Here is a 25,828-nt window from a genome sequence, read left to right on the forward strand (position 1 = left end):
GTAGTGGAAAGTTTGTGTTGCCCTTAAAAATGCAAGCTCTTGGTGACTCCTTCAGTGATCAGGGAACTGGTTTTCTGTTCAGGAAGGGTCAATTTTACATTGTCAGTGGATCTTTTTTTTTTGTCTTAAAGAGCTTCCACAGTGTGGGTTGAGATACAGGATTTCCTTGGTAAAATACTCATTTGGGAATGAGTTTGTGCACTCAAATAAATAAATCTGTATTTTGGAAATGAGGGATTGCTATTATGGATTTAGAAGTATTAATTATGACTGAGTTTATCTCTGCACATTTTTAGACCACTATTGTCACTGGAAGACTAAAGAGGAAATTCAAAAATAAGATGAGGAAAGGAAGCTGTCAGACCATAATTTCAGGAATAGAGAATGATAACAATGTACATATCCAAAGGAGACTGTAAATATCCAAAGGAGATTTGATCTTGCCCTTTTTTATTTAAAAGAATACACACATTAAAACACAAGATGTTATTTATAGCATTTGAATTTTTAAAAGTCTTAGAATGATTAGGAGAGTAGACTCATAGTCTCATTATTGATGGCAGTATAAATTGGTGTTAAGTTTCTGGGATAATATGTGCCAAAAGCTACAAAAGTACATTTACCCTTTTCTGAAGCAATTTAATTTTAGAACTTATGCTATGGTATATTAGGAATGTAACAAAGGTTATAGCAGAAATATTAACATATATTAAGTGTTACATACCTTGAGATCATAAATAATCTAATTTAAAAAATAAAATAGAATTCATTAAATAAATTGTGACGCATGTACATAGTAAAATTCTATATGGTCACAAATCATAATGATGTACACATGTTTTAATTATATGGAAACTATTCAGGATATATTACTAAGTTTTAAAAAAAGCAGAAAAAAAAGCAGGAAAAGAGAGTATACTGTCTAGCATATTTTTATACACACAGATGCAAACACTAGAATGAAATATCTCAATATGTTAAAGTAGTTATTTGGGGTAGTGAGTATTGGCTGAAGTTCTTCGTCTCATTTCTTCCTTCCCTCCTTCCTTCCTTCCTTCATACTTTCCTCCTTTTCTTCCTTTTCCCACCCCACCTTGTCCTCCTTTTTCTTCTTGGTTTCCTCTATATTCCAAACATTTAGACTTTTATTTTATAAGCGGAAGGAATGTACTGTTTTGTTTTATTTTTAACTTCATCTTACAAAAGCCTACTATTGGATTTAGGGACTTTAGGGTGGCAAAAGAAAGGGCAACAATTGTGTCCCATTCTTTTCTTCTTGATGCCCTTTTCCTTAACGAATCCAGGTTCTCTTCCTCCATGGGTGAAGAGGACAGAACAGGAAAGTGAGGACCAACATTCAACTGTGTCTTTCAGAAGCAGACCTAGTAGACCATTCTATCCTGTTCATTCCTCTTCAGGAAATGAATTTGTTTGAAAAATTTTGTTTGGATAGTTGAAAGACAGGAGGAAAAACAAGTCAGGTATTCCCTGGATAATTATCTTACGGTATTTAAATGTTACGCATTTCTTTTCCACAACAGGCAAGAAGAAATGATGTTTTACCCTCAATATGTAACCTTAAAGTGATGCACAGCTCTTCTGCCATCTCGCAACATCTTTCTAATAAGTTAATAAATCTAAGCTTTTTTATGTTTGAATTAATATCTGAATAAAAATTTTCAAGTCATGTTGAAAGGCCAGGATAATAAAAGTAGGTAATAAAAAAAAATAATGTTTAATAACGACCTAAAGCAGCTAACTATGTCAGTTCTCACACTTGACATCGTCTTCTAATGCTAGTCTTGGTTTTAGGGAAGGTGCACAGCTCATTGTAGATTAGAAAGTATTGAGAGATAAAAGTGGCAGTGGCAGTGGCAGTGTTTATGTTGTACTAACAACTGTACACAGCCTGATGCGGGGCAGATGGCCTGAGTTACAAGAATATTAAGCTTGTGGTAGATGAGTGAAATTTATGTTATGGTGACTATGTTTTCAACCAATCCTTTTAAAAAAGTGAATCCTGTCAGCACAATCATTATAGGTGCTTCATGCATTTCATTTCAGGGGAAATTGATGGTCTGACCGGAATTTTAACTTCGCATTTTAACTCATTTCCATGCTGCCAGTGTCCCAGATTGAACACCAGGGAGGCTGAGCCCAGGATTCAGGCAAGTCTGAGTCTGTCTGGAGGGAGGAGGTATGACATGCCATGGATCTATTTTATTTTCACAAAGATGGATGAATCCCATGGAAATGAAGTCATGGCAAGAAGGGCTGCGTGTTTGGGGAAGCCTTCAGGATTTCCAGCAGTGATTTCTAGTTGGTTCAGTGGCAAGCAGAGCCATCTCCAGTGAACTAAAGCCTAAGGGATAAGGAACACGGTGGTGGGGACTGCAAGAACTAGTTCTTGGAACTCCCATGACAAATATGTATGGGGGAAGGAGTCCCAAAACTATGGGAAGACCTTAAGGTGTTTGATTCCTATAGACACTCTGGAGTTACACTTTTTGTATTCATTATTGTTACTCTGGTCTTACGTTTAGCCTGTTGTCACCTGGATAATACAGATTACTTTTGTATCTCTTTTGAAAGAATAGAGCAATAGTTATCAGATGGCATACACAAAAGGCACACACATGTATCTTCTTATCCCAGCCCTTAGAACATCAAACACAAGAGGTATCATTTGGAGGAGACAGTAGTTAACAGGAAACTATCCAAAATGGAAGGAAAAAAAAATTATTGAATAGCATTTATTCTTCCAAGTAAGAATTCTTCGTTCTTGGGTCAGACTGATAAATGACGTGGCATTTCGACTGATTGATTGGGTTCATCCCGCTAGGGTGCAACTGAGCATCAGACACAAAGGATAGGAATGTGCTTTGGTGTTGCACTGTTTTCTTGGTATTGCATGATCAGTAGCCTTTCTCGCATTTGTAACTGGTTTGGGAAATATTTCAGAACAAACCAATTACAACTTCAAGACAAATGCTACACACTTCACAACTCTTTCCTATTACATGGATGTGTAAACTGAATTCCCTCTCAAGACGAAAAAACAAGGGCTGGCTTCCCCAAAATGTTTTCATTGGCTTTAGGGAACTAAAACACACCAGCCTGGGTGACTAATACTTCCTGTAAAATAAAGATAGATCAACACATAATTAAGTACTGGCTCAAAAGTAATTGTTGTCTTTGAAACCCTTTTGGAGATAAATACGGTTATGCTAATGTAACGAACTCCTCCCGATTCCCATCAATGAGCCAGTTTATTAATTAGGCCAGGCCATTTTACTACCTTGTGCTACCTAGTCTGGAATATTTAAAGGGTTAAGAAAAAGTTCGTAAGAGAACACTGAAGAGGAGGAAAGAGGGACAATGCTTAAATCAGTTATTTGTCAGCTCTCATAAGGATTCCAGTTGGAGGAGTAGGTTAAAAGCACTTTTGGCTTCCTTGTGGGTTTCAAAGATCTTTCCGACCTCCACAGACAGAAAGCAGAGTTAGTGCATTCAGCATTTTGAACGGATAAACCCTAGCGTTATTTCTCTGAACTCCCTCTTTGGAGGATTTCGAATTGGACGGGCCCAAGAGAAACCAAAACCCTAAGTAGCCAGTGTTCTCTAGTTTCTGCTCTGAGTATACGGTGATTCCGTAGGAAGTTCTATCTCCTGCGTAGCCCGAAGGGCAGCCTGCCTGCTTGTTGAGGCCGAGTGTGAACTCTGGCCGCGAGAGAGCATCTCGGCGCTTAGATCACACCCACTCGGGGTGTGCGTGTGAGTGAGCGCGCGGGTGCCTGCGCGTGTGTGTACGTGTGGGGAGGTGTGCGCCAGAAGGGTGGGGTGCGGGGCAGCGAGGAGGGCTCTAGGTGAAGCCGGAGCAGAGGGAGGTCGCCCGCGCTGGCCTCTCCCCCAGGGGCCGCGGCGGCTCGCTCGCGCTCCCGCTGCACCTCCCGGGGCGCGCCGCGGCGGCGCCACAGGCCCCTGGACGCTCCGACCACCGCCCTCCCGCCGCCCGTCCCGCGCGGCCCGGAGCGGGGACCCGCGATGGCGCGGGACTGACGGCCGCCTCCCCACCCCCCCCACCCCCAGACCCTCTGCCCCGCCCGGGGGCTCGCGGGGGCCCCGGGGCACCGCCCCGACCTGCATGAGGGGCGGGCGCGCCCGCGCCCGGAGCGAGCGGCCCTCAGCGCCCCCGAGGCGGTCCCCGGCCGCGCCGGAGGACGAGGAGGAGGAGCGGCGGAGCGGGCCGGGCTCCCTGCCTGCCGCGGCCCGGGAGCACGGGCTCCCCGGAGGGAGCTCGGGGCGTCCCAGCCCCGGAGGAGGGACCCGGAAGCAGAAGCGGAGCCGCGAGTCGAGCCGAGCCGCTGCCCCCGCTGCCCGCCGGCGCCGGGTGGGGGTCCCGGCGGCTGGATGGGCAGCGGCGGCGCGGGCCGCGGGCGGCGATGGGCGAGGAGCAGAGCACGGTGAGCGGCGGCGGGCCGCAGGAGGCGCGGGCCCCCGCCGGCGGCGCCACGGGCCACCCCGAGCCCCCGAGGCCGCGGGGGGACAGCGCCGGGGCGCCGGGGCCGCACGCCGCCTCCGCCGAGCCGAGCGGCGGTGGCTGCGGAAGCGACTCGGGCTGCGCGGACACCAGCGCCCCGGAGCCCGCGGGGAGCCGGGGGGGCCCGGACGGGAGGAAGAGCCGAGCGCCGGGGCAGCCCGCGGGACTGGCACTTACCGGGCCCCTCAACCCCCAGACTTTGCAGCAGCAGCTGGAAGAGAAGGAGGAAGCAGGGGGCCGAGACGAGGGAGGGCATGAACAGCAGGACGTGCCCCTGGGCGAAGAGCCGGAGCCCAGGACCCGCGTCGGGGCCGCGGACGAACTGGTCTTGGACGTGCTGGGTCAGCGGCGCCCAATCCCCGCCAAGAGACAAGTCTTCTGCTCCGTGTTCTGCGTGGAGAACGACCTGCCCGAGGCCCCCACCGCGGAGCAGCCCTCGCCACCCGCATCTTCACCTCGGGCTCCGCCGGTGACGAACGTTCCCAGCACCCCCACCTCCTTTCCCAGCCCCCGGCTGTCCCTCCCGACGGACCCCTTGTCCCCCGACGGCGGCAGCATCGAGCTGGAGTTCTACCTGGCGCCCGAGCCATTCTCCGTGCCCAGCCTGTTGGGAGCTCCACCCTACTCTGACCTGGGTGGGGTAGGGGATCCCTATGTGCCCCTCATGGTGCTGATGTGCCGGGTGTGCCTGGAAGACAAGCCCATCAAGCCCTTGCCCTGCTGCAAGAAGGCCGTGTGCGAGGAGTGCCTCAAAGTCTACCTGAGCTCCCAGGTAACTCTACCCCCACTCTGTCCCCTCTTGTGTTCAGGCCCCTGGCGAGGCGGTCCTCCACCAGCTCGCCACCTCCGGGTTCACAGGAAGAGGTGATGAGACAATTCTACCAAGGACCTCTGTCAGTTTCTCACATCCCAGTTGTTGTCGGTGTAATTATTATTGAAGTGTGTTTGACCTCACGGCTAACTTGACTGGAATTTAACTCTGCAGGAGCTTCAGGCTTTAAGTTGGCAACCGTGGAGGGAACAGGCTACAGTGAATTGTCCTCTGCTTATTTCTTTTACTAAATTGCAAGCCAGAGCTCGCTCAAAAAGGAGGACAATGAAAGTGCCTCATAGGCCTAGTATCCCCGAAACTAACAAATAGTGGGCACAAAACACTGTAAGTATGTATTAAGTTGGTGAAGAGAAGCGTTGGAATTGTTGGAATTAGTATTTCAGGTCCATGATGCCTGAATTTTAAATTGTGCTCCATTTATGTATTCCAGAAAAGTTTTATTTATTTTTTCATTCATTCATTTATTCATTCATTCATTCATTCATTCATTTATTCATTCCTTGGCCCATGCCCACTTAGCATTTTTCTTATTCCACAGTAAAGTTGAAGTACTTTTCCTCACTGAAGTTTTATGCCAGCACAGTCCTTTATTTCTTTAAGAGGGAACAAAACAGACCAAAACAAAGGAAAGCGAGGCTAAGAGGCTTAACAAAACAAGCAGTGGTGAAACTTTCTTCCTCGGCTCCTTATTTGAAAGCTTGTTTTTTTTCTTGGAAAGCTTAAGCGTGCAATAGACCAGCTTTCCTTCACTGATGGTGAATGAGTTCTTCCAGTAGTTTTCAAGCTGTTATGTTTCTGCCAGTGTTTTGCACAATCTGGAATGCCCTTTGATCCCATGTCTGATTGTCCTAGGCCTATTCATCTTTCAAAACCCTTGGCTGTTCAGGTGCCAACTCTTTTAGGGAAGCCTTTCCTCACCTTCCGGGCCGCTGCTTATATACTTTCAAAATACTTCTGTGTGCCTTGCAGGCACTGAAGTTCCTTATGTGTCTGTTTGTTTTGCCAGACTGTACGGGCAATGTCTTGTAGTCCTTGTGTTTGATAGTTTTATGCTGAGTCCCTTTCCAGTAATAGTGTTTAATAACATTGGCTGAAGTGAACTGAACAGGATTCCACACAGTGTGGTTCCTGTGTGTTTTGTGGCTAATCCATGCTGGTGTCTAGACTGAAAGTGTGTACTGTGCCCAACCGAAAAATGCAAAGGGAAACTTAAACAGAATGGAATGTTACACAAACAGTAAGTTAGCCAAGATGGTTGAGATTATCCAAACGCCTGCAAGAGACTGATGTCTCTTTTATGCTGTATCCACAAACAGATACTTAAAACAGGAGGAATGTCTGCTCTCATGTGGTAGTTTCTATGACATCATCGGCAAACAGATATTGGTGCCATCCATGTGCAGATCCCTGTGGTGGGATTCAGACATTCCCCAAATATGGGCCCTGCTCCAAGGGAGTCACTGTGAGAGCAGATGTGTATGCAAGAGCAATACACGGTAGCATATAATGAGATGTAAACAGAGTAACAATACCAGGTATACTTAAAGGTATACTTAAAGGCTGGATACAGATGCTGTGGGTTTAGAAGTTCAAGGAGGGTAGCTGGTGTGGGTTGAGGTATTCTGCATTAGTTTGATTTTCTTAAGGTGGGCCCTTTTCCCAAAGCAGATATAGATATAGATATAGATATAGATATAGATATCTATATATCTATATCTATATCTATATCTATATATATATATATATATATATCTCCATAAGTTTGTTGTAGGCAGTCAATATTTTGATCTGTAATGGAGAAGGGAAGGAATGGGGAGTGGAAGGGTGGCAGGGTGAGCACAGTGTCATTATAATACACAAACACTAAAAACTTCTCTCAAGTGACATAGTATCTGAAACTTGTTTGCAGTAATTATGGGTGTTATGTATGTCCCTGATTTTCTTCCAAAGTATTGGACAGACCTTTCAGTAAAGAAAAGCCTACTTTATTTAAAATATTAAACAGGAAAAATGAGTCCTGCAGGCCAGGCAAGCTTCTACCCCAGGGCTTTTGCATTTGTTGTTCCTTTTGCCTGGAATAGCCCCCTAGATACCATTCCCTTTGCTTGCCTACTCCTCTCACTCCTCTCTTTCAGATCTGTATGCAAATGCCATCCAAATGGCCTTCACTGACCACTCTTTTTCAAGTTTAGCCTCACCCCACTCTCTTATACTTATGTAATTTGTTTCCACGAAGACAGGAATTGTCCCATGATGTGTTCACTGCTGTGTCTTTAGCACCTAGAATGCTGTTGGACATATGGTAGAGGCTCAGCTAATAGTTACCAAATTTTTGAAGAGCTGAGTGACCAAGAGAGGATGAGATTACCCCCAGTAACCATTGCCAGAAAGTGGTATTCTACTTGCGTGCTAAATTCTACTGTGAGCTTCAAGTTAAAGGCAAAAGACAAAGTCTTAAAGCAGACAAAAATAACAGGTTTACTAAGTTTGCTATGAAAGTTAGAATTAAAGATTTTTTAGATGAACTTTTAGCTTCTATGCAAATGGAATTTTTTACCAATTGGATAAAAATACATACAGGCTTGTGGTTGTAATATTTCTGGTCTGTGTTAATTCTAAGGTCACTTCTATTCAAAGGGTCTATGTTTCCATGTCACTTAACCTCTCTATGCCTTAATTTCCTCATCAATGAAATAGAATTGCAGACCGTGACCTGTAATGACATGCCAGTTCTGAAGCAAAACCAAATCAAACTGCAGAGTTATTTTGTTGCCTTACTGAGCTAGATCAAAAGGGCACACTGAGTGCTTTCTTTCTCATTTTATAAGCTTTCATGGGTTTGACAGACTAAAATCTGTTAAACCCGAATTTGCAGGGCTCTTAAGACCTTTTAAAATAAAATGATGCATTTGAAATAAAAAGTTATTAGTGATATTTTTCACTTGTTTTTGAGTTTGTGTCAAATAGTGCATTATTTGACATCACTTAAGAAAATAAAGGTGATTTTCTATTAAGCATTTTATACACACATTAAAAATACATACTAAATGTGAGTTGGAATATTGCCTGGTTAAATTAATGTTCTTCTAAAAAGGGAGGCTGAGTTCTTTGAAAGAAGGTATGAACTTGGAAGGTGGGAACAAGGATTTTTAGATGGTAAGTCTTATTTCCATTAATGCCCTGGACTGCATGTGTAATGAAGGTGGATGAGTAGTTGTGGTCATTATTTCAGTACAGAGAAAGCAGATTAGGCCATGACTTAAATACCTGCATACTGTGCTTTCTAAATAATAGTTTTATTTCTTGAAACATAATATTCTTCTCCAGTCATCACCATGACTGGGGCTGCGGGGAGCCCCTCTTAGTGGAATGACTTTACAGTTCAGTGTGTACCACCCAATTTTCAATTGCCATGGTGAAGTTTTGAACTGGTAAATTATAATCTTTGCCACTGCATAGGTGTTGGCTTAAGGGCTGTAGAACACATGACAGATACAGTGGAAGTTACACTAGTGTATGTTGCCTGGGTCCATAAGTCGTTGATACATACATTTTAGAAGCATTTCCCAGTGACCTATGTATGCATGTCTGACCATGGCTAAAGCACACAGTCGGGGGATGTCTGCAGGTCACTAAGCCATTGTAAATGTTAACCTCCTCAGCTGGTTTGGCCTCTACCACATCTTCCTAGGAGGCAAGATTGTTGCCTTCTTTTGTTTCAGAGAACGATATTGCACTTATTTCAGAAATCCTCCGTTGATATCTTTCCTTCATGGTTTTGGTTTCAGACAGTAAAGTTTATTATAATATGAAGTGTTACTATTTAGCACTTTAGATAAAGAGAACATTGGGTATGCTAAGGACTGTCTAAAGGTAACAGCTGTTGTGGCTTTCATCACTCTGCTTCAAAGAGCTCCCAACTGGCAGGTGCATGTGAGTTGGAATGCACACACCTGTCAGATGAGTATTAATAGAGACAAGCAACATATTTCTTCTACAGATTGTGAACAAAGCAGCTGTTAGATGGTGATGTCTTAAAATGACAGTCTACTATAGTCACCCTAGAATCGGTGACCTAAGGGTGACATCTTATGTATCCTATTATTAAACTCTGAGTCATGCAGACTTGTATGGGTACAAGTGTAACCTACTTTTTTCCCTTTAAATCTTAAACCAACCTGTGTATTTTTAGAAGCTAATGTGTTCAATGTGGAGTTTGAACACAGCCATCTTCGCACAGGTGAATTTTTGGATCCTGTCATGCCAGGTGTGATTTTGATAGTCCTGAAAATGTGAAGAATAATGAGACTGGGATACATTTCATTTCTCTACAGGTTTGAAAAGTGAGAGTGAAGGAATATGTAAACTTATTATTTTGTGCCCAGAATTTGCATGTGTGTGCTCACACGTGTATTTGAAGGGTGGGATAACATTTGCTTTCACACCTTACTGACTCATGCCCTTATTTCTCTCTTCTGCCTCTTTAATAATATGTCTCTAATAATTTCTTCATATCTCCTTCATAATCTCTTTTTTCTTTTACCTTTCAAAATCTGATTTTAACGGACATTTGATTTCTGCGGACCAAATACCCTGTTGAGGGCTGGGGTCTGAAACAGCAGAACCTCGTCCGTGTGTTGCCTGGGTGTTTCCCTTCCGTCTCTTCCAGCTGTCTAGAGATGAGGCTACGAAGAAAAACCCGGCATTGTGCTCCACTGCCTAAGAGATCTCAAATAACATGACAAGTAGTACTACTTATCCAAGGCGTCAATTGTAACCTTTAGAGTGGTGATTTTCTTTCCTTCTAGAGCAGAGCTCAGCTTTTATACTGGAAGGCTCTTCCTTACTCCCTTTTTTTTTTTTTTAATGTTTATTTATTTTTGAGGGAGAGAGAGAGAGGGAGAGAGTGCAAGCAGGGGAGGGCAGAGAGAGGGGGGAGCCACAGAATCCGAAGCAGGCTCCAGGCTCTGAGCTATCAGCACAGACCCCAATGTGGGACTTGAACCCTGAGATCATGACCTGAGCCGAAGTCGGATGCTTAACTGACTGAGCCACCCAGACGCCCCTGGCTCTTCCTTACTCCTGATGTGAGAGAGAGAGAAAGAAGAGCCTTAGAACTTAAACTCCCAGCATTTTGTTAAGCGATTGTAATGGGCACTGTAGACAGACACCTGAGTGGTAGTTTCTTATAATTAATGTATTCATTTATTACTGTATCATTTATGCATTTAACAAACATCTATTTGGGTACCTGTAGGCCAAGTACCATGAGATACTCTATAAATGTATTAAATCCCCTCAAGGAGCCATCTCAGAGCCTTGTGTGCAGTATTTTTTCTCAGCTTTATCTAGGGATATAAATAAGCTTTTAAGTTGCCGGTCAACTGTGGATCTCTTTCTCTTCTTACTTTTTGGGAGGATTTTGTTTTATTTTCATTTTTATTTTATCTTATTTTTATTTTAGAGAGAGAGCATGAATGGGGGTGGGGGTAAAGGGAGAGAGGGAGAATCCCAAGCAGGCTCCATGCTCAGCACAGAGCCTGACACAGGACTTGATCCCACAGCCCTGCGATCATGACCTGAGCTGAAGTCGAGTCCATACTCCACTGACTGAGCCATCCGGGTGCCCTTGGAAGGATTTTATTAAACCACTTCTGGAGTACCAGCTTACCATTTAGTAAACATGTTACAATTCCACCTGTTGTGTTTAATCCAGAGTAGTAAATCCATCCATTATGTATTTCTTAACACACATATTTCTCAGAGCTCTAATTATTGGAAATAGAATATTATTAAATATCTTACTCCTTTCAAAATATTTATTACCTTTACTTAAAAGAAAACATGCTTTTGCTAAGTTTGTTTTGGATTATTCTTTACGATATGGCAAATATTTAAAGTTACAAAATTTCAAAAATTTGTTTATTTTGTTCATATTCACTTTGTCAGAAGAGTTTCATATGATCAACTAAATGAACCTTCCCAAATCAAATTGTGTCTTAAAATAAGAAATTCAGTGCCTATAGAAAAATAATTTCTGAAGTACGCCATGCTCTTCCAACTTTCTCAATATTATTTGTCCCATCAATTTTGGGGTAATTACACTTGTAGGGTTAAGTTTCCACAAATAATAAGAGCAACCATTTATTGAACATCTATATTTTAAGCACTTCTTACATATTTTATTATTGAATTTTAATTCATTTATATATTAAATACCTATTACATGCCAGTCACTATTGTAGATGTTGGGGATTCAGAGAACTAAAGTAGATAAAATCCCTCCTTCATGGAATTTATATCCTAAGCCAGAGGGGACAGACTATAAGATAAATAATTAGTATCATTTAGTATATTAGAGGATAATAAAGGCTATGAAGAAAGAGAGAAGAGAAGGGTGATAATAGTGAGGAAGAGGTCGTTCGTATATTTACAATCGAGGGGGGTAGTTGTCAGGGAGGGTTTTTCAAGGTGATCATTGAGTAGAGATCTTCACGACAGCAATAAGGGAATAAACCATGAGGATATTTAAGGAAATAATAAGTATAAAGTTCCAGAGACGAGTACTTGCTTGGGGTGTTCCAGGACGGTGAAGGGATCCATGTGGCTGAAGCATAAGGAGTGAGATGGGGAGCGATAAGAAGAAAACAGCGGGAATAAGAAAGCTGGTTGGAGAGGGCTTTAGGACCATAGAGGATTTGCATTTCCTCTGAGTGAGATAGGAGGCTGTAAGAAGATTTTGAGATAACCAGATATAACAACTTTAAAAGAGATTTACTGTGGCTCTTTGTGGAGAATGTTATATACTATAGGAATCAAGAATGCAAATTAAAAGATCAGAAGACTATGGCAGTAGTCCAGAGGAGAGATGGTGTAGTGCAGACTAGGGTCGTAAAGGTGAATGTGAGTTGAGCTGGTTGAGTTTTGAATATATCGTGAAAATGGAGCTGACAGAATTTGCTGATCATGGAGTGTGGGATGAGAGAAAAAGAACCAAAGATGACTTAGGTTTTGAGCCCAAGCAATGAGAAGAATGGGGTTGCCATTTAATAAGATGAGGAATAGTGTAGGAGGACTAGGTGTAGGGAGAATCAGGAGTTCGTGCTAAGTTTGAAAAGCTGTTTAGACATTCATGAAAGGGTGTTGAGTAGGCAGCTGGCGTCTGGCATTCAGAAGAGAGATACGAACAAAAGATGTACATTTGAACATTCTGGACGTGTAGATGGTATTTAAAGGCATGAGACTAGATGGGGCCATCTGGGGAGTGATAGTAGATAGAGAAGGACAGTGTCTAGGCACACCAATGTTTACTAATATGGGACCTGGGACATGTGAAGGAACCAGGAAGGATCTAAAATGGAGTGGGCCAGTTAAGCAAGAAGAAAACCAAGGTGGAATGGTTACCCAGAAGCAAACCAAGATGGTATTTTATTTTATTTTTAATGTTTATTTATTTTTGAGAGAGAGAGAGAGAGAGAGAGAGAGAGAGAGAGAGAGAAACAGAGCGTGATGGGGAGGAGCAGAGAGAGGGAGACACAGAATCCGAAGCAGGCTCCAAGCTCTGAGCTGTCAGCACAGAGCCCCACTCGGGGCTCGAACTCATGAACTGTGAGATCGTGACCTGAGCTGAAGTCGGACGCTTAACCGACTGAGCCACCCAGGCGCCTAGTGTTTTAAAAAGGAAGCAATAATCATCTTTGTCTAATGCTTCTGATAGTTTCAGCAGGATGAGGGTTGAAATTGACCATCAATTTCCTAACAAGGAGGTCTTTTGCAACCATGAATAGCACTGTTTTCATTGGCACTGGTGAGATTGGCTCTCTGATCAGAGTGGGTTTGAGAAAATAGGAACAGCTCCATTTCTGTGCTTCAGGTAGCAGAATGTTATATGATGAAACTGAAGGTTAGAGAGATAAAATAACTCACTTTAAATCGCATAGCTGAGAAATGGCACAAGTGGGATTTAAATTCATGTCCATTTGGCTCTAAAATCCATAGCCTTTTTACATTGTTTACATTTATTTTATTTGTAAGCTAAATATATTTGTTTTATTTTTCCTTTAAATTTATATCTGTATTATACAAAATCACAAGCCTTCTAGTCCTAGAAGGAGAAGGAACTCAATTTCATGTTCTGAGGAAGTGGAGGACACTTGCCCAGGTGCAGAGATAGTTTTCTGCCAAATCCAGGCTCATCTCCATGCAAGAAAATCAAGAGAAATAGAGTTCAGAAAAGCTATAATTCAAGTTGCTATCAAGTTTTAATGGCAACATACTTGCCTGTTTCCTTCCTAACTCTCTGGCCATTCATTTTGTTCACCATTTGTGCTTTCTCTTGTGTTGCCATCTCTTAATGTTGGTGTCTGCCTGATCCATATCTAACTCCTCTGTTCTCACTGTATGGTATTAGTATTATGTATTAATGGGACCAGCTCATCTACTCCTACGGTTTCAAGTAACACCGATGTGCTCTGGAACTTCCAAATCTCTTTCTCTAGCCGGATCACTCTTCTCACTTTCAGTACTATATAGCCATCTTTTTCCTGTACCTTTCCACTTGTATGTCCCACCCACCCACAGCCACTTTAAACTTCTCACAACTAAATCTCCCTTTCCTCATCATCCTTTCCACACTGCTGAAGTCTTGCTCCTTCTTTGGGGTTCCCCATTTCCATTAGTTGTATCCAGGTCAGAAACTAGGGAGTCATCATTGAGTGCTTGCTCTCCCTCACCTCTCTCACCTAATTAATCACCAAGTCCTCTCAATTCTACCTCCTAAAAATATTGTTATCCTTTTCCCTACTGTTCTCTATTTCTCCTGACATTTCTCTGCTGACGGCTCTACTTTCTGTCCTGGATTCTAATAACAGCTTCCTACTTGGTCCCGGTGCTCCAATCTTGACTGTTTCCAATCTGTTCTCCACACTATAGCCAGAGGGTTTTTTATAAGATGCTAACTGGCCTTGGTACACCCCTTCTTAGCCTTTCAGTGTCTGCCTCTTGCTTTTAGAATAGAATCTAAACAAAGTTTACATGGGATCTAACTCCTATTAACCCCTCCCCCTTGAGCCTACACCCATATTAAGCTTCTTTTTGTTCCTTGAACACTCTGTGACTCTCAGTTATGAGCCTTTACTTTTAGTAGCCTGAGGTTCTGTCTTAGGGGGATCCACTTTTTTCCTTATTCCCCCAATTCTGTTGGCCTTTCACACTTACTGATTCTTCTAGTCTCAACTTAGACATCTCTTCTGGGAATTTTTCTGGGCTCTCTATACCTGGATTACTTACGGTAAGATTGTTACTTCATGGTATTTAAATTGCCCATTTCCTGGGGCACCTGGGTAGTTCAGTCAGTTAAGCGTTCAACTCTTGACTTTGGCTCAGGTCATGATCTCATGGTGAGTTTAAGCCCAGCATTGGGCTGTATGCTAACAGAGCCTGCTTGAGATTCTCCCTCCCTCCCTGTCTCTCTTTTTGTCCCTCTCTCTTTGTCTCTCTCTCTCTGTCTCTCAAAATAAATAAATAAACTTAAAGAAAAACTAGTCCTCATCTTTAGATGGATTTAAAATTTAAAAACCTTTAAAAAATTGCTCATTTCCTGCTCTTTGCTTCCTTTAGACTGTAAAGCTTGATGCATGTAGAGACCATCTTTTTTTGCTGATTAATTTCTTAGCTCTTGGCATGTGGGAAGCATGAAATGAATATTTGTGGAGTGGACTTATTTATTTACTCCATAAATAATACGCTAGAGGCTGGTGTTGTCAATACATGAAGTATTGCAGTAGATAGCAAAAATGATATTTTAAAATGAAAATCTCAACATTTCATTAGCTTGCTTAAAAACCTTTAAGACCTTCCCATTACTCTCCATAAAGATCCCAGTTTGTGACACCTCTCCTAAGGCTCTGTTCTGCTCATCATTGACTTCTCCCTTCCAGCTCTCCTCTCTCCTTCCCTTGTGAGTGAATTTCTCCTCATCCTCAGAGCTTAGCCTTCATCAAGTCTCCAGACTGAATCAGTGCTTTTCGAGTCCTTTTCCCTCTGCCACCATTCTGTTTTTATCCCCCTTTGGAATTCTTTGTGGAAGCGATGATGTGAAGTTTGATTAATTTACTGCCCCCACTATTCTTTAAGCTGCTTTTACAACTAGCACTTAGCACGGAGCCCAGAATAGAGTAGGTGCTCAATAAATATTTGTTAAAAGTTTGAGTGAGTGGTTGAAAGTAACTTATAATACGTTTAGGTTGGCAGAAAAATAAGGTAAATATTTGAACCTGAATTTTTGATATCTTATTCCATGGTATATTTAAATTTTGAGTGCAGTGGAATGCTGTGGCCTGACTCTTTATCCTGACATCCCATCTATCACAAAGGTCCTTCTTTAATTATAAAAACCTATTCCGGTTACTATGTCTCCTGCTTAACAAATTCCTCCTGAACCTAGGGGCTTCAGACAACAATTTTGTTTTGATTATGACCTATGGGTCAGAAATTTGGGAAGGGCTCAGCTGGTCAGTTCACATTTGGGGTTTCTCATGTGGTTCGCATGAGTTGTATTTTCTGTTCACTCACGTGGCTAGCAGCTGACCCTGGCCATTGTCAGGGAGCCCAGCCGGGACTGGATGCCAGGAGTGCCTCCACGTGGCTTTGTCAGCCTGGTAGTCTCGGCGGCAGGCTTCTCACGTGGAGCCTGGCATCCCCTGAAGCCAGCCTCAATTGAGCCAGGTGGAGACTACGTGATCTTTTCTGCACTAACTCTGTAAGTCACTCCATGTCACTTGGCAAGGCAGTCACAAGCCTGCCCAGCTTCAAGAGGAAAGGACATAGACCCCCCCCATTTTTCTTGTGCAAGTGTCAAAGAATTTGGGGCCACGTTTGTGAATGACCACACTGCTTCAGACCAAAATAAAAGATGTTGTTAATTTAGGTAGTAAATCTTTTAAACCTGAATTTTAATATTTTTAACTTCATGTCTTATCAATCATTTCATTAAATATTTCCAACCCCTATCATTATACTGATTAATACATTTTGGTGTTGTGTTTTCATGTTTTATTCTTGACTAATTTAATAATAAAGCTTTACTTAGTTTTAAGCAAAACTTACATAGAAGCCATTCTCTTTTAAAAGTAAAGATTTTAGGGGCGCCTGGGTGGCGCAGTCGATTGAGCGTCCAACTTCAGCCAGGTCACGATCTAGCGGTCTGTGAGTTCAAGCCCCGCGTCGGGCTCTGGGCTGATGGCTCAGAGCCTGGAGCCTGTTTCCGATTCTGTGTCTCCCTCTCTCTCTGCCCCTCCCCCGTTCATGCTCTGTCTCTGTCTGTCCCAAAAATAAATAAACGTTGAAAAAAAATTAAAAAAAAAAAAGTAAAGATTTTAGATGATTCCATTGTAATGGAAATATCTTAATATCAGGAGCAGCTTATAGTTATTCTGATTATTAACCCCAGTTAAAATTATTCTATATAATGTAATTTCCTTTCCATTATAAAAATTTTAGCTTCAGTAATGGTTAAATTATTATTTAAAAAGTTAAGTATCTTTATGTGTAAAAATAGTTAATATAACATTTTTTATAGATCAGGCATGTCCTATACAGAAATAATATTATTTCTATTAATACTTTAGTATTAACCATCCTAGTTAATCTTTGTTAAATTGGCCCACCGTTGGATATTTATTGTTTATGGTATTCTAGTTTGGGTGATTTTATTATTTGATTAACGTCGTCTAAATTTCCAGTAACATATATATTTTTCTCAGAAACCTCTTCCAGATTAAGGATCTGTGTACCCTGAAACAGAAGGGGCCTTATAGTTTTTATGATGTGCTTTTTTTTTTTTTTTTTTTTTTTCCCCTCTCCTCCCTCTGGCTCAGGTAACTAAATTCTGGGCTTATTCATTCATGTGAATGACTAATCCCTTTTTAAATCTTCCTAAGCTATTTTCCTCAGTCATATTCTCTACTGTAAGATTCAGAGGCTAATTATAGGCTACCTAGCAAATTACTTCCCTTTTTGTGGTGTTGATTCTTGCCTTATTTCCTCACATGATTATTGGCCATGCTCAGTGCTCCTGAAGCTCATTAGCTCTGAGTTGTATATGGCAAGTTAAATCACCACAGCCCCTTCCTCTGGTTACCCAACAATTTAAAACAGCAGGTAAAATAAAACAATTGCTCATAATATTTCACCAGCATTTTTTTTCCCTTTGACAACACCATTTTTTCCTGATATTCCAAGTTTGGTTCATTAGTTTATGTCTTAAGTAGAGCTTTAGGATCAAATCAGAAGTGATTTCAATGAGGCCTGCTCTTGGTGCACTCCTTTTTTGTAAACATCTGGCTTAGTGACGAAAGTGAATTTCTTCACATAGTTCTGTATACAGTAGGTTTCATTTTGTTTTGTTTTTAATTCTCTTGCCAAAGATGCCCATGGTGGGAAATGACAGGTGAAATCCCAAGACTTCTCATTTAATCCTACTTTTAACTTCAGTGTTTTCTTTTTTTATGTTACCATTTTTCCTCCTCATGGTTGTGAAAATGCACTTTGAAAAGAATAGGCTTCTAAAAATAAAAAAAAAAATTCTGTGTCAAATATGTTAGTGCCTTATGTTAAAACTGCACATGCACGTGTGTGTGTGTGTGTGTGTGTGTGTGTGTGTGAAGGTCTCAAGATTGTTTATTGATGCATCATAAAAGGATTGTTTACTGATTTTGATTTGCAAAAATCTAAGTATAGTCATTGACAAGTAAATTAATGTATTTCAAGTGTAGTTTGAATCAACCAAAATAGATGTCCCTTGGGTTTACCTTTTTTGTTGTTAATTTTTAATGTCATTTTGTGAGTCATTGAGGCTTCATTCTTAAGATGAACGGAGAGCTTAGAAGGAATGTTTGGGAAAAAACACTTGAAAAAATAGTAATTTTTCCCAATATATATTTTTTAAGATTTCAGGATTTTTGAAAAATACTGTTCTGGTATGTTTTTTTCTTTCTATCTTTTTTTTTAAATTTTTAAAAATGTTTTTATTTATTTGAGAGAGAGACAGAGACAGAGAGACAGCACGAGTGGGGGAGGGGCAGAGAGAGAGAGAGAGAGAGAGAGAGAGAGAGAGAGAAAGAAAGAAAGGGAGACACAGAGTCTGAAGCAGGCTCCAGGCTCTGAAAGGTCAGCACAGAGCCTGAAGCTGGGCTCAAACCAGTGAGCTGTGAACCGTGAGATCATAACCTGAGCTGAAGTCTGATGCTTAACCTACTGAGCCACCCAGGTGCCCCATCCCGGTATGTTTTTTCTTTGAACAGTATGGCTACAAACTTTAAAAACTTGGAAAAAGGGGTGCCTCGGTGGCTCAGTCGGTTGAGCATTGGACTTTGGCTCAGGTCATGATCTCATGGTTCATGGGTTCGATCCCTACCTCAGACTTTACGATGAGAGCAGGGAGCCTTCTTGAGATTCTCTGTTTCCCTGCCTCTCTCTCTGCCCCTGCACCCGCTCCCAAAAATGAATAAACATTAAAAATTTTTTTAAGTAAGTAATAAAAACTTGGAAACAGTTTTGCTTTTCCATTTTGCTTAAAAATCATCCAAATGAATTTTTAAGAGTTTTTAACCCATTTGTTAAAAAATTTATCATTTTCTGATTCGTTGCAGGAATAGTTAATTGCCATTAGGGATGATGGAAATCTATTAGCACCATCCTTTGTATGATTGGTAGATGAGATTCAAAAATAAGTATAATGATTTAGTTAAGTACATGCAACTATGCACTTTTTTCCTCTCTGTGTCTATGCGAGGTGCTTTTTCATTTATGATTAAAACAATGTATCAAAATAAATTGAACATAGACCCTAGAGCACCACCAGTATTACCAAATGCTGAATGAAGATCTTTGAAAATAAGGAACAGTTCTAACATATTGCTTTCGTGATTATTAATATTTTTATTAGTTATAAGAGATGTTTTGTATCATTTAATAAAATAAAATTAAGATGCTAAAAAACTCATTAGAACTTTCAGATTATTTTCTTTAAATATCCTTTTGGCTTGTTATAATCTAGATGAATTGGATAGCACCCTGTTGGTTTGCTGAGGGTGCTAATGAGGCCGAAACCAAGCAGTCAGAACCCTTACAGGCTGGTTAATGACATGCTGATCTGCCATAAACCACCTTTAACTCTGCACAGTCATGTCACAAAGTGTCTGCTTCTGAACATAAGACTGTAGCTGAGACAAGACGGAAGAATTACTGTTAATCTCATCACCACTTCTGGAAAAATAATTGAATCACATGTTCCAATAGATAATCAGTGAGTTACAGAGATGTTTCCAGAGAGAAGTCTTTTCCACTGGTCAAGAGTGTATTTCACTGCAGTCAGGCTATAAAGATCTGTTCTCTAGCATTCAGTGGGTTTAAAAGAATCAAAGTGGAGGGGGAGCTAGAGTACTTTTACTCTATTAAAAATATTTACAGAGCACAGAATTATTTGCTTAGCACTATGCTAATCACTATGAGAAGTAACAATGTATCACTGTAGAGTAGTCTGTGATCTATCCTTGTGTCAAGTTTAGAAATTCAGTAGGTGAAAAATAAGCTCTCAGGAAAAGATTAGGGAATGTTTATGATTAAATTATGTGATGCTGATTGTTGACTTCAGTGGTTCTATGAAGAGAAGCTGTGTTTATGGGAATAGAAAAAGTTTAAACTTGGCTATTGTTTAAAAAATAGTTTTTGATGGATGTATTGGGAGAGGAGAAGGAGGGTAGAGGTAGAGCATCTCTCCAAGTAAGGTGGAGTCAGCAAGCACACATATACACTCAGAAACACACTTGTAGAAATAGGGTGTGCAGGCCGTCATGACTAGAGAGAGAAGCTCAGATGGATTGTATGGCAAATAAGGTGGAGAGGTGAGATCTGAGTCATGAGAATAAAGACCTCAGCACAGACTTGAGCACCGTAGGCAGAGAGTCCTGGTGTCCTTATGCTAAGGCATACTGTGTTTCAAGAATAGGGAGCCAAGAGAAGCTGGGTTGGAGGTGGCTCACAGAGGTAGATGCAGGCTAGATCATGTAGCTTTGTGTTGCCTTGCTTTGGAATTGATATATCATTCCAACTGTGATGGGAACTCATTGGACCATTTGGTAGAACTGTAAAGTGACAATTAATGCTTTAAAAACATGCTGGCTTCTATGTGGAGAATGAATTGTGTTTGAAGGTGCGGGATGGCCAAGAAGAGCAGTGGGAGGTGGATTGGGAGGCAGTTGCAATAGTGCAGAGCAAAGACACCAGTGGTTTGGACAAATGTGCAAACACTGGAGATGGTTGTTTCCTGTCCTATCACTTTTCGGAGTTTGCCTTTACAGGGTTTGAGAATGCGTTGCTTTGGCACAACAAGATGTCATGCCAGTCCTTGTAGCCTTTCTGTTCAGAAGCCCTGAGTTGTACAACTCCATTCAGCAGCTACAGTCTTCATCTTTCAAACAGTATAGGATTAACCTCTGTTCAACTTGATTCCTTCTCCAATTTACCTGTCTGGGGTGCATTTTTTTCATTTAGTTGGTTGCTTTTAATTGTTTGTTCCAAAGACACCATGTAAACAGTCTCTGATCAAAAAATACAAACGTGGAGTGCGTGGGTGGCTCAGTCAGTTAAGTGTCCAACTCTTGATCTCAGCTCAGGTCTTGATCTCATGAGTTCAGGCTTCATGTTGGGCTCCACAATGGGCGTGGATATATGTATCTTTTGAATAGGTGTCCAAAGTTGTTATTTTACTGAATGTTAGAATCAACTTATCAAGGAAATTGATTTATCCCCTGCTGATTTTTTGCACTTTGCTGTTGTTAATCTTTCATTAGTTTATGCTCAACAGTTTGTTTTCATCATTATTGAAGACAATTAGGAACACATACCCCACCTTCCCACAGATTACAGAGGTCTTACTGGTCAACCTTCAGTGGTAAGAGGAAGTTAAGAGAATTCTTCCATAATTCCACTTAGTTCTTGTCTGTACTTTTCAAAATTGTTTTGAGTGACTGTCATGTGCTTCTTCAGTCAATTCCCATCTTATTACGCATCCTCATTTCTTCTAATTCTTGTTTTTCTAACAGTGTTCTCTTTTGGTGTCAGTTGCACTTCCTCTACCTTTAATGGGAAAGGCCCTGGGGTCAGGGCTTAACCATGCAGTGGCGGTTTTATTTTGATTGTGGCTGTCCTTTCCTTTGTTTTTAGCAAGAGTACACTGAGAAAGCAACTACTTAAACAAAGATTTGCTCTGTTGATTTTATGCTGAGTAACTGACTTTCCCCTCTGGCTCATACTTTTCATTTGTTTATTTCAGAGCATCCTGAAGTGTTTCCTCTAATGACACTCTATTATTGATCTTAAAACCAGGAGTATTTCAGTTGAAGTAATAAAATGTCGATGTGATTTTATTTTAAAATCTATGAGAAAACCTCAAGTATTTATCTTTAAAAAAGATTTGATTTGTTTCATATACAGGTTGCCTAAGGTAGTTTAGAAGACTATAAACTCTATACATTTTTTTAAAAAAGAGCAGATGAGTTAGAAGTTGTTTCTTCTTCTTTTCTCCTTTTCCTTCTCCTTCTTTTTTTAATGAGAGAAAGAGAAAGTGTAAGCCAGGAGAGGGGCAGAGGGGTAGAGAGAAGAGAGAGAGAGAGAGGGAGAATCTTAAACAGGTTCCATGCTCAGCGCAGAGCCCAAGGCACCAACTGAGCCTCCCAAGAGCCCCTAAACCCTATACATTTGTATCATGATGAGTTTGTCAGTTGTTTTTCTGTATAGCTCTTACCACTAGAAAAAGTAATTTACGAAACAGTAGTCTTTACTAAATTTAAAATATTTTCAAATTAGGGTGAATAGTCATACTGAGTGGTGTCTAGGAGTGCTTTAATGTTTATAAAACAATTTGAGAAAAAGTAATTTAAAAACTGGACTTTATATTTCATGTTTAGAATATTCAGTAAGTTTATAATGCCTTATTTCAATTCTTTACAAAGAATTTAACTATTCCCTCCACCCTGTATTAATCTGCCTTTCAAGAGTCCACTCATTTCAAAGTAAATAGTGTTTTTCTTCTGTAAGTATGAATGAGATTTAATTTTTGGATTTCAACACTAACTTTTTTCTCAGAAGTACTTATTTTATTGAAGGATAGAAGCTAGTTCATAAGGTAATACACATTTTTTCAATGTTTACTCTATACATACTTTAATATTTTCTGTAGCAAAAATGTGGTTGATACCTATTTTATGGAAAAATCCCATAGTCTAAATTCCACCCTCAACCACCCCAAAAAAGTACTCCTGCACTGTATTTTGTATAAATAATACATTTATATAATAGTTTATAGCCAATGCCAGGGCACCTGGCTGGCTCAGTTAGAGGAGTGTGTGACTCTTGATCTTGGGCTTGTGAGTCTGAGCCCCATGTTGTGCGCAGAGATCACTTAAAAATAAAATCTTTAATAAAAATAATTTATAACCATTGCCATCTTGTAGACAGTTTACCATTAATAATATATTTACATATGATGCTGTAGTAGATCCTGAAAACAATTGTTTTACTTATGTACCTACACCCAAAAGCCTTATAAATATTTCCATATGATATGCAAACGCTTGTTTCCCAAGTTACCTTGACTACATCAGTAATCTATTTATACAGAAAAAAATGTCATGAATTGATGACATTATGGTATGTGGAAGTAATTTACTCAGATTCTACTGAGAAGAATGGAAATGGGTTTGCATTACTCAGATGTTATTTTTGAATAAGACTGAAGAACTGTGAAGGGAAGCCATTCATCTTTCCTTGGCTAGCAGGTGCTGTCAGTGAGAACAGGGAAGAAATGATGGAACTATTTAGTGGAAGTTCCACTTTTTAGTGTACTTCGTTTTCAAGGGGAAAAAATGCTTTCAATATATTTCCTGTTCACCACTTCCTCGATCCTCCCGCATAGGAGTTCTTTACTTGGTAGTCTTACCAGTTCATAGATTGTCTTCAGAATGGATGTAAATGCCCTAAAATCTTATGCAAAATCCTTTCTCTTGTGAGGAGCTTCGTAACATTTATTGAGTTTTCATTCCACTGCCCAAAAAAGGTTAAGAGCCAGTAACTTTGGAAAGTTTTTATGTCTTGGGAGCTAGAAACAGGCCAGTTCTGGTGACTATTTGCTTTTCATGATAAACAAGGTATTGGGCTAGAGCTCTGAATAGTTTATTTAGTATAGAGAAAAAGGCACAAAACTTAGAAGATTGAGGTAGCAGATAAAATATGGCCAGGATGAATGTAAATCTGGAGCCTGAATAGTGGTTTAGTGGACTTACATCCTACCTTCTCAGTGCTGGAAAGGACCTTGGACATCATCAAATTCAAGACAGACATCAGTGTATCAAATGTGATTCTTTCCAATCACATATTTATGTGAACAGAGATGACTGGTAAAAAATAGCAATACTGGTCATTCTAGTCCGTTGTTCATGATCATCCTCACTTTGTAAGGGGGGAGGTGCATAATAGTGATCTTCCATCCCTAGTAAAATTAATTAATTAATTTCCTACAGTGCTTTGTGGACCTGTTTCAAATGTAGTGCTTACTTATTGGACCAGTAGAAAGAGGCTTGGAGTTACAAGATTTGAGTTTCAGTTTTTGTCATGTAATAACCATATAACCTTTGGAAAAGACATTTAATGGGTTGGTGTATATGAACCCTTGTACACTGCACAATGTGTTAATATTGTGAAGCTAGTGTGAGTTTCATAAAGACAGACTTGCAGACTACAAAGCAAGGGAAAGGATATTGTAGTTCCATTTTTCTCATTCATACTAGTTTTTAAATCCTTAAAAAAAAATGTTCAATAAAATTTGCCAAATGCATTTTTAGAAGCCACTCTCTGGGGCACCTGGGTGGCTCAGTCGGTTAAACCTCCGACTTCAGCTCAGGTCATGATCTTGCAGTTCGTGAGTTCGAGCCCTGTGCCAGGCTCTGTGCTGACAGCTCAGAGCCTGGAGCCTGCTTTGGATTCTGTATCTCCCTCTCTCTCTGCCCTTCTCCTGCTTGCACTCTGTCTCTCTCTCTCTCAAAAATAAATAAACATTTAAAACAATTTTTAAAAGCCACTCTTACATCACAATCAAGGAGAATTTATCTTAGGAATGCTGACATGCTTTATTTAACGTCAACAAATCTATTTCATATTATTTATCATATTAATAGATTGAAGGAGAGAAACCATATAATGATTTTAATAGGTGAAGAAATAGCATTCATTCAAATAAAGAAATAACATGTTTCTTACGCTTTTAAGGGTATATCAAAAACTTATACTAAATATCAAACTCAGTGGTGAAGCCTTAGAAGCATTTCCACTAAATTAGAAAAAGGCAATGATTCTCACTACCACTGTTACTGTTTAGCTTTATTGTGGTTACCCTAGCCAATGCAATATGAGAAAGATAGACGTACAGTTTGGAAAAAAAGAGAATAAATAGTTTTTATTTTAGAGGTAAGATTACCTAAGTAGAATATTCAAGAGAATCCAGAGATAAACTATTAGAACCAGAAAGAGAATTTTATAGATTCACTAGCTATAGGAACAGCTCACAGAAATCTTGGTATACTATTCATCAGCCAGAACCAATGAGAAACAGAATTACATTCAAACAGATTCCTAGAAGTAAATCCAAAGACATACATGATCTTTCCACAGAAAATATTAATCATTGAAGGAAATAAAAGAAGATCTAAATTAATGGAGAGATTATGTCACATTGAGTGGGAAGATGAAATGTCATGAAGATGTCAATTTTCCTGATTAACCTACACATTTAATGTATATCAACAGATTTATGTGTTGAAACTAAAGGTCTGGGATTAGCAAAGAGATTTTGAATAAGTAGGAAGGGAAAATTTGTCCTCTTGAACATTAAGATATTTTAAAAATAATTGATACTGTAGTATATTTATAGATATACACAAAAAAAAATCAGTGGAATAGAAAAAAGACCTAAGAATGAGACCCAGTTGTTAACTGGGACTTGGGACATAATGGAGATTGCCACATAAATCAATGAGGATAGAGTGGACATTTCAATAAGTGTGCAAGGATGATTGGCTTTCCATGTAAAAATTAAATAAGATTATTTCAATATAGGGAGAAATGAAGCCCAGATATATTAAAGGACTCTGTATAAGTCAAAATTTAAATATATTAGTAGGATAGATTTTCAGATATCTTTGTAACCTTGGTGTATAAGATTTCTTAGGCAGCGCCAAGAAATACAACTCGAAAGGAAAATGGCAGATTTCATCTTGGTGAAAAATCTCTGAAGGGAGAAAATAATACTTTCAAATAAGGTATAGAAGAATTCACCTCTTGGGAAAATAGTTTTAGAATATATATGTCATAAAGGATTATTATCCCTCATATATAAAAACTTC

General features: G+C 40.2%; 1 protein-coding gene across 2 annotated transcripts in view; it reads left to right on the plus strand.

The window, feature by feature from the left end:
• The first annotated feature begins 4,304 nt into the window (after positions 1-4,304).
• Positions 4,305-25,828, plus strand: part of RNF217 (ring finger protein 217) — a 124,651-nt gene continuing 103,127 nt past the window's right edge. For both annotated transcript variants that reach the window (XM_019831614.3, XM_045057983.1), the window contains exon 1: positions 4,305-5,312. In XM_019831614.3, the coding sequence (XP_019687173.3) occupies positions 4,443-5,312 (870 nt within the window). In that variant the 5' untranslated portion in view covers positions 4,305-4,442. The remainder of the gene's footprint in view (positions 5,313-25,828) is intronic.

The sequence above is a fragment of the Felis catus genome, chromosome B2 (genome assembly GCF_018350175.1).
Source record: "Felis catus isolate Fca126 chromosome B2, F.catus_Fca126_mat1.0, whole genome shotgun sequence".
NCBI classification, from domain to species: Eukaryota; Metazoa; Chordata; class Mammalia; order Carnivora; family Felidae; genus Felis; species Felis catus.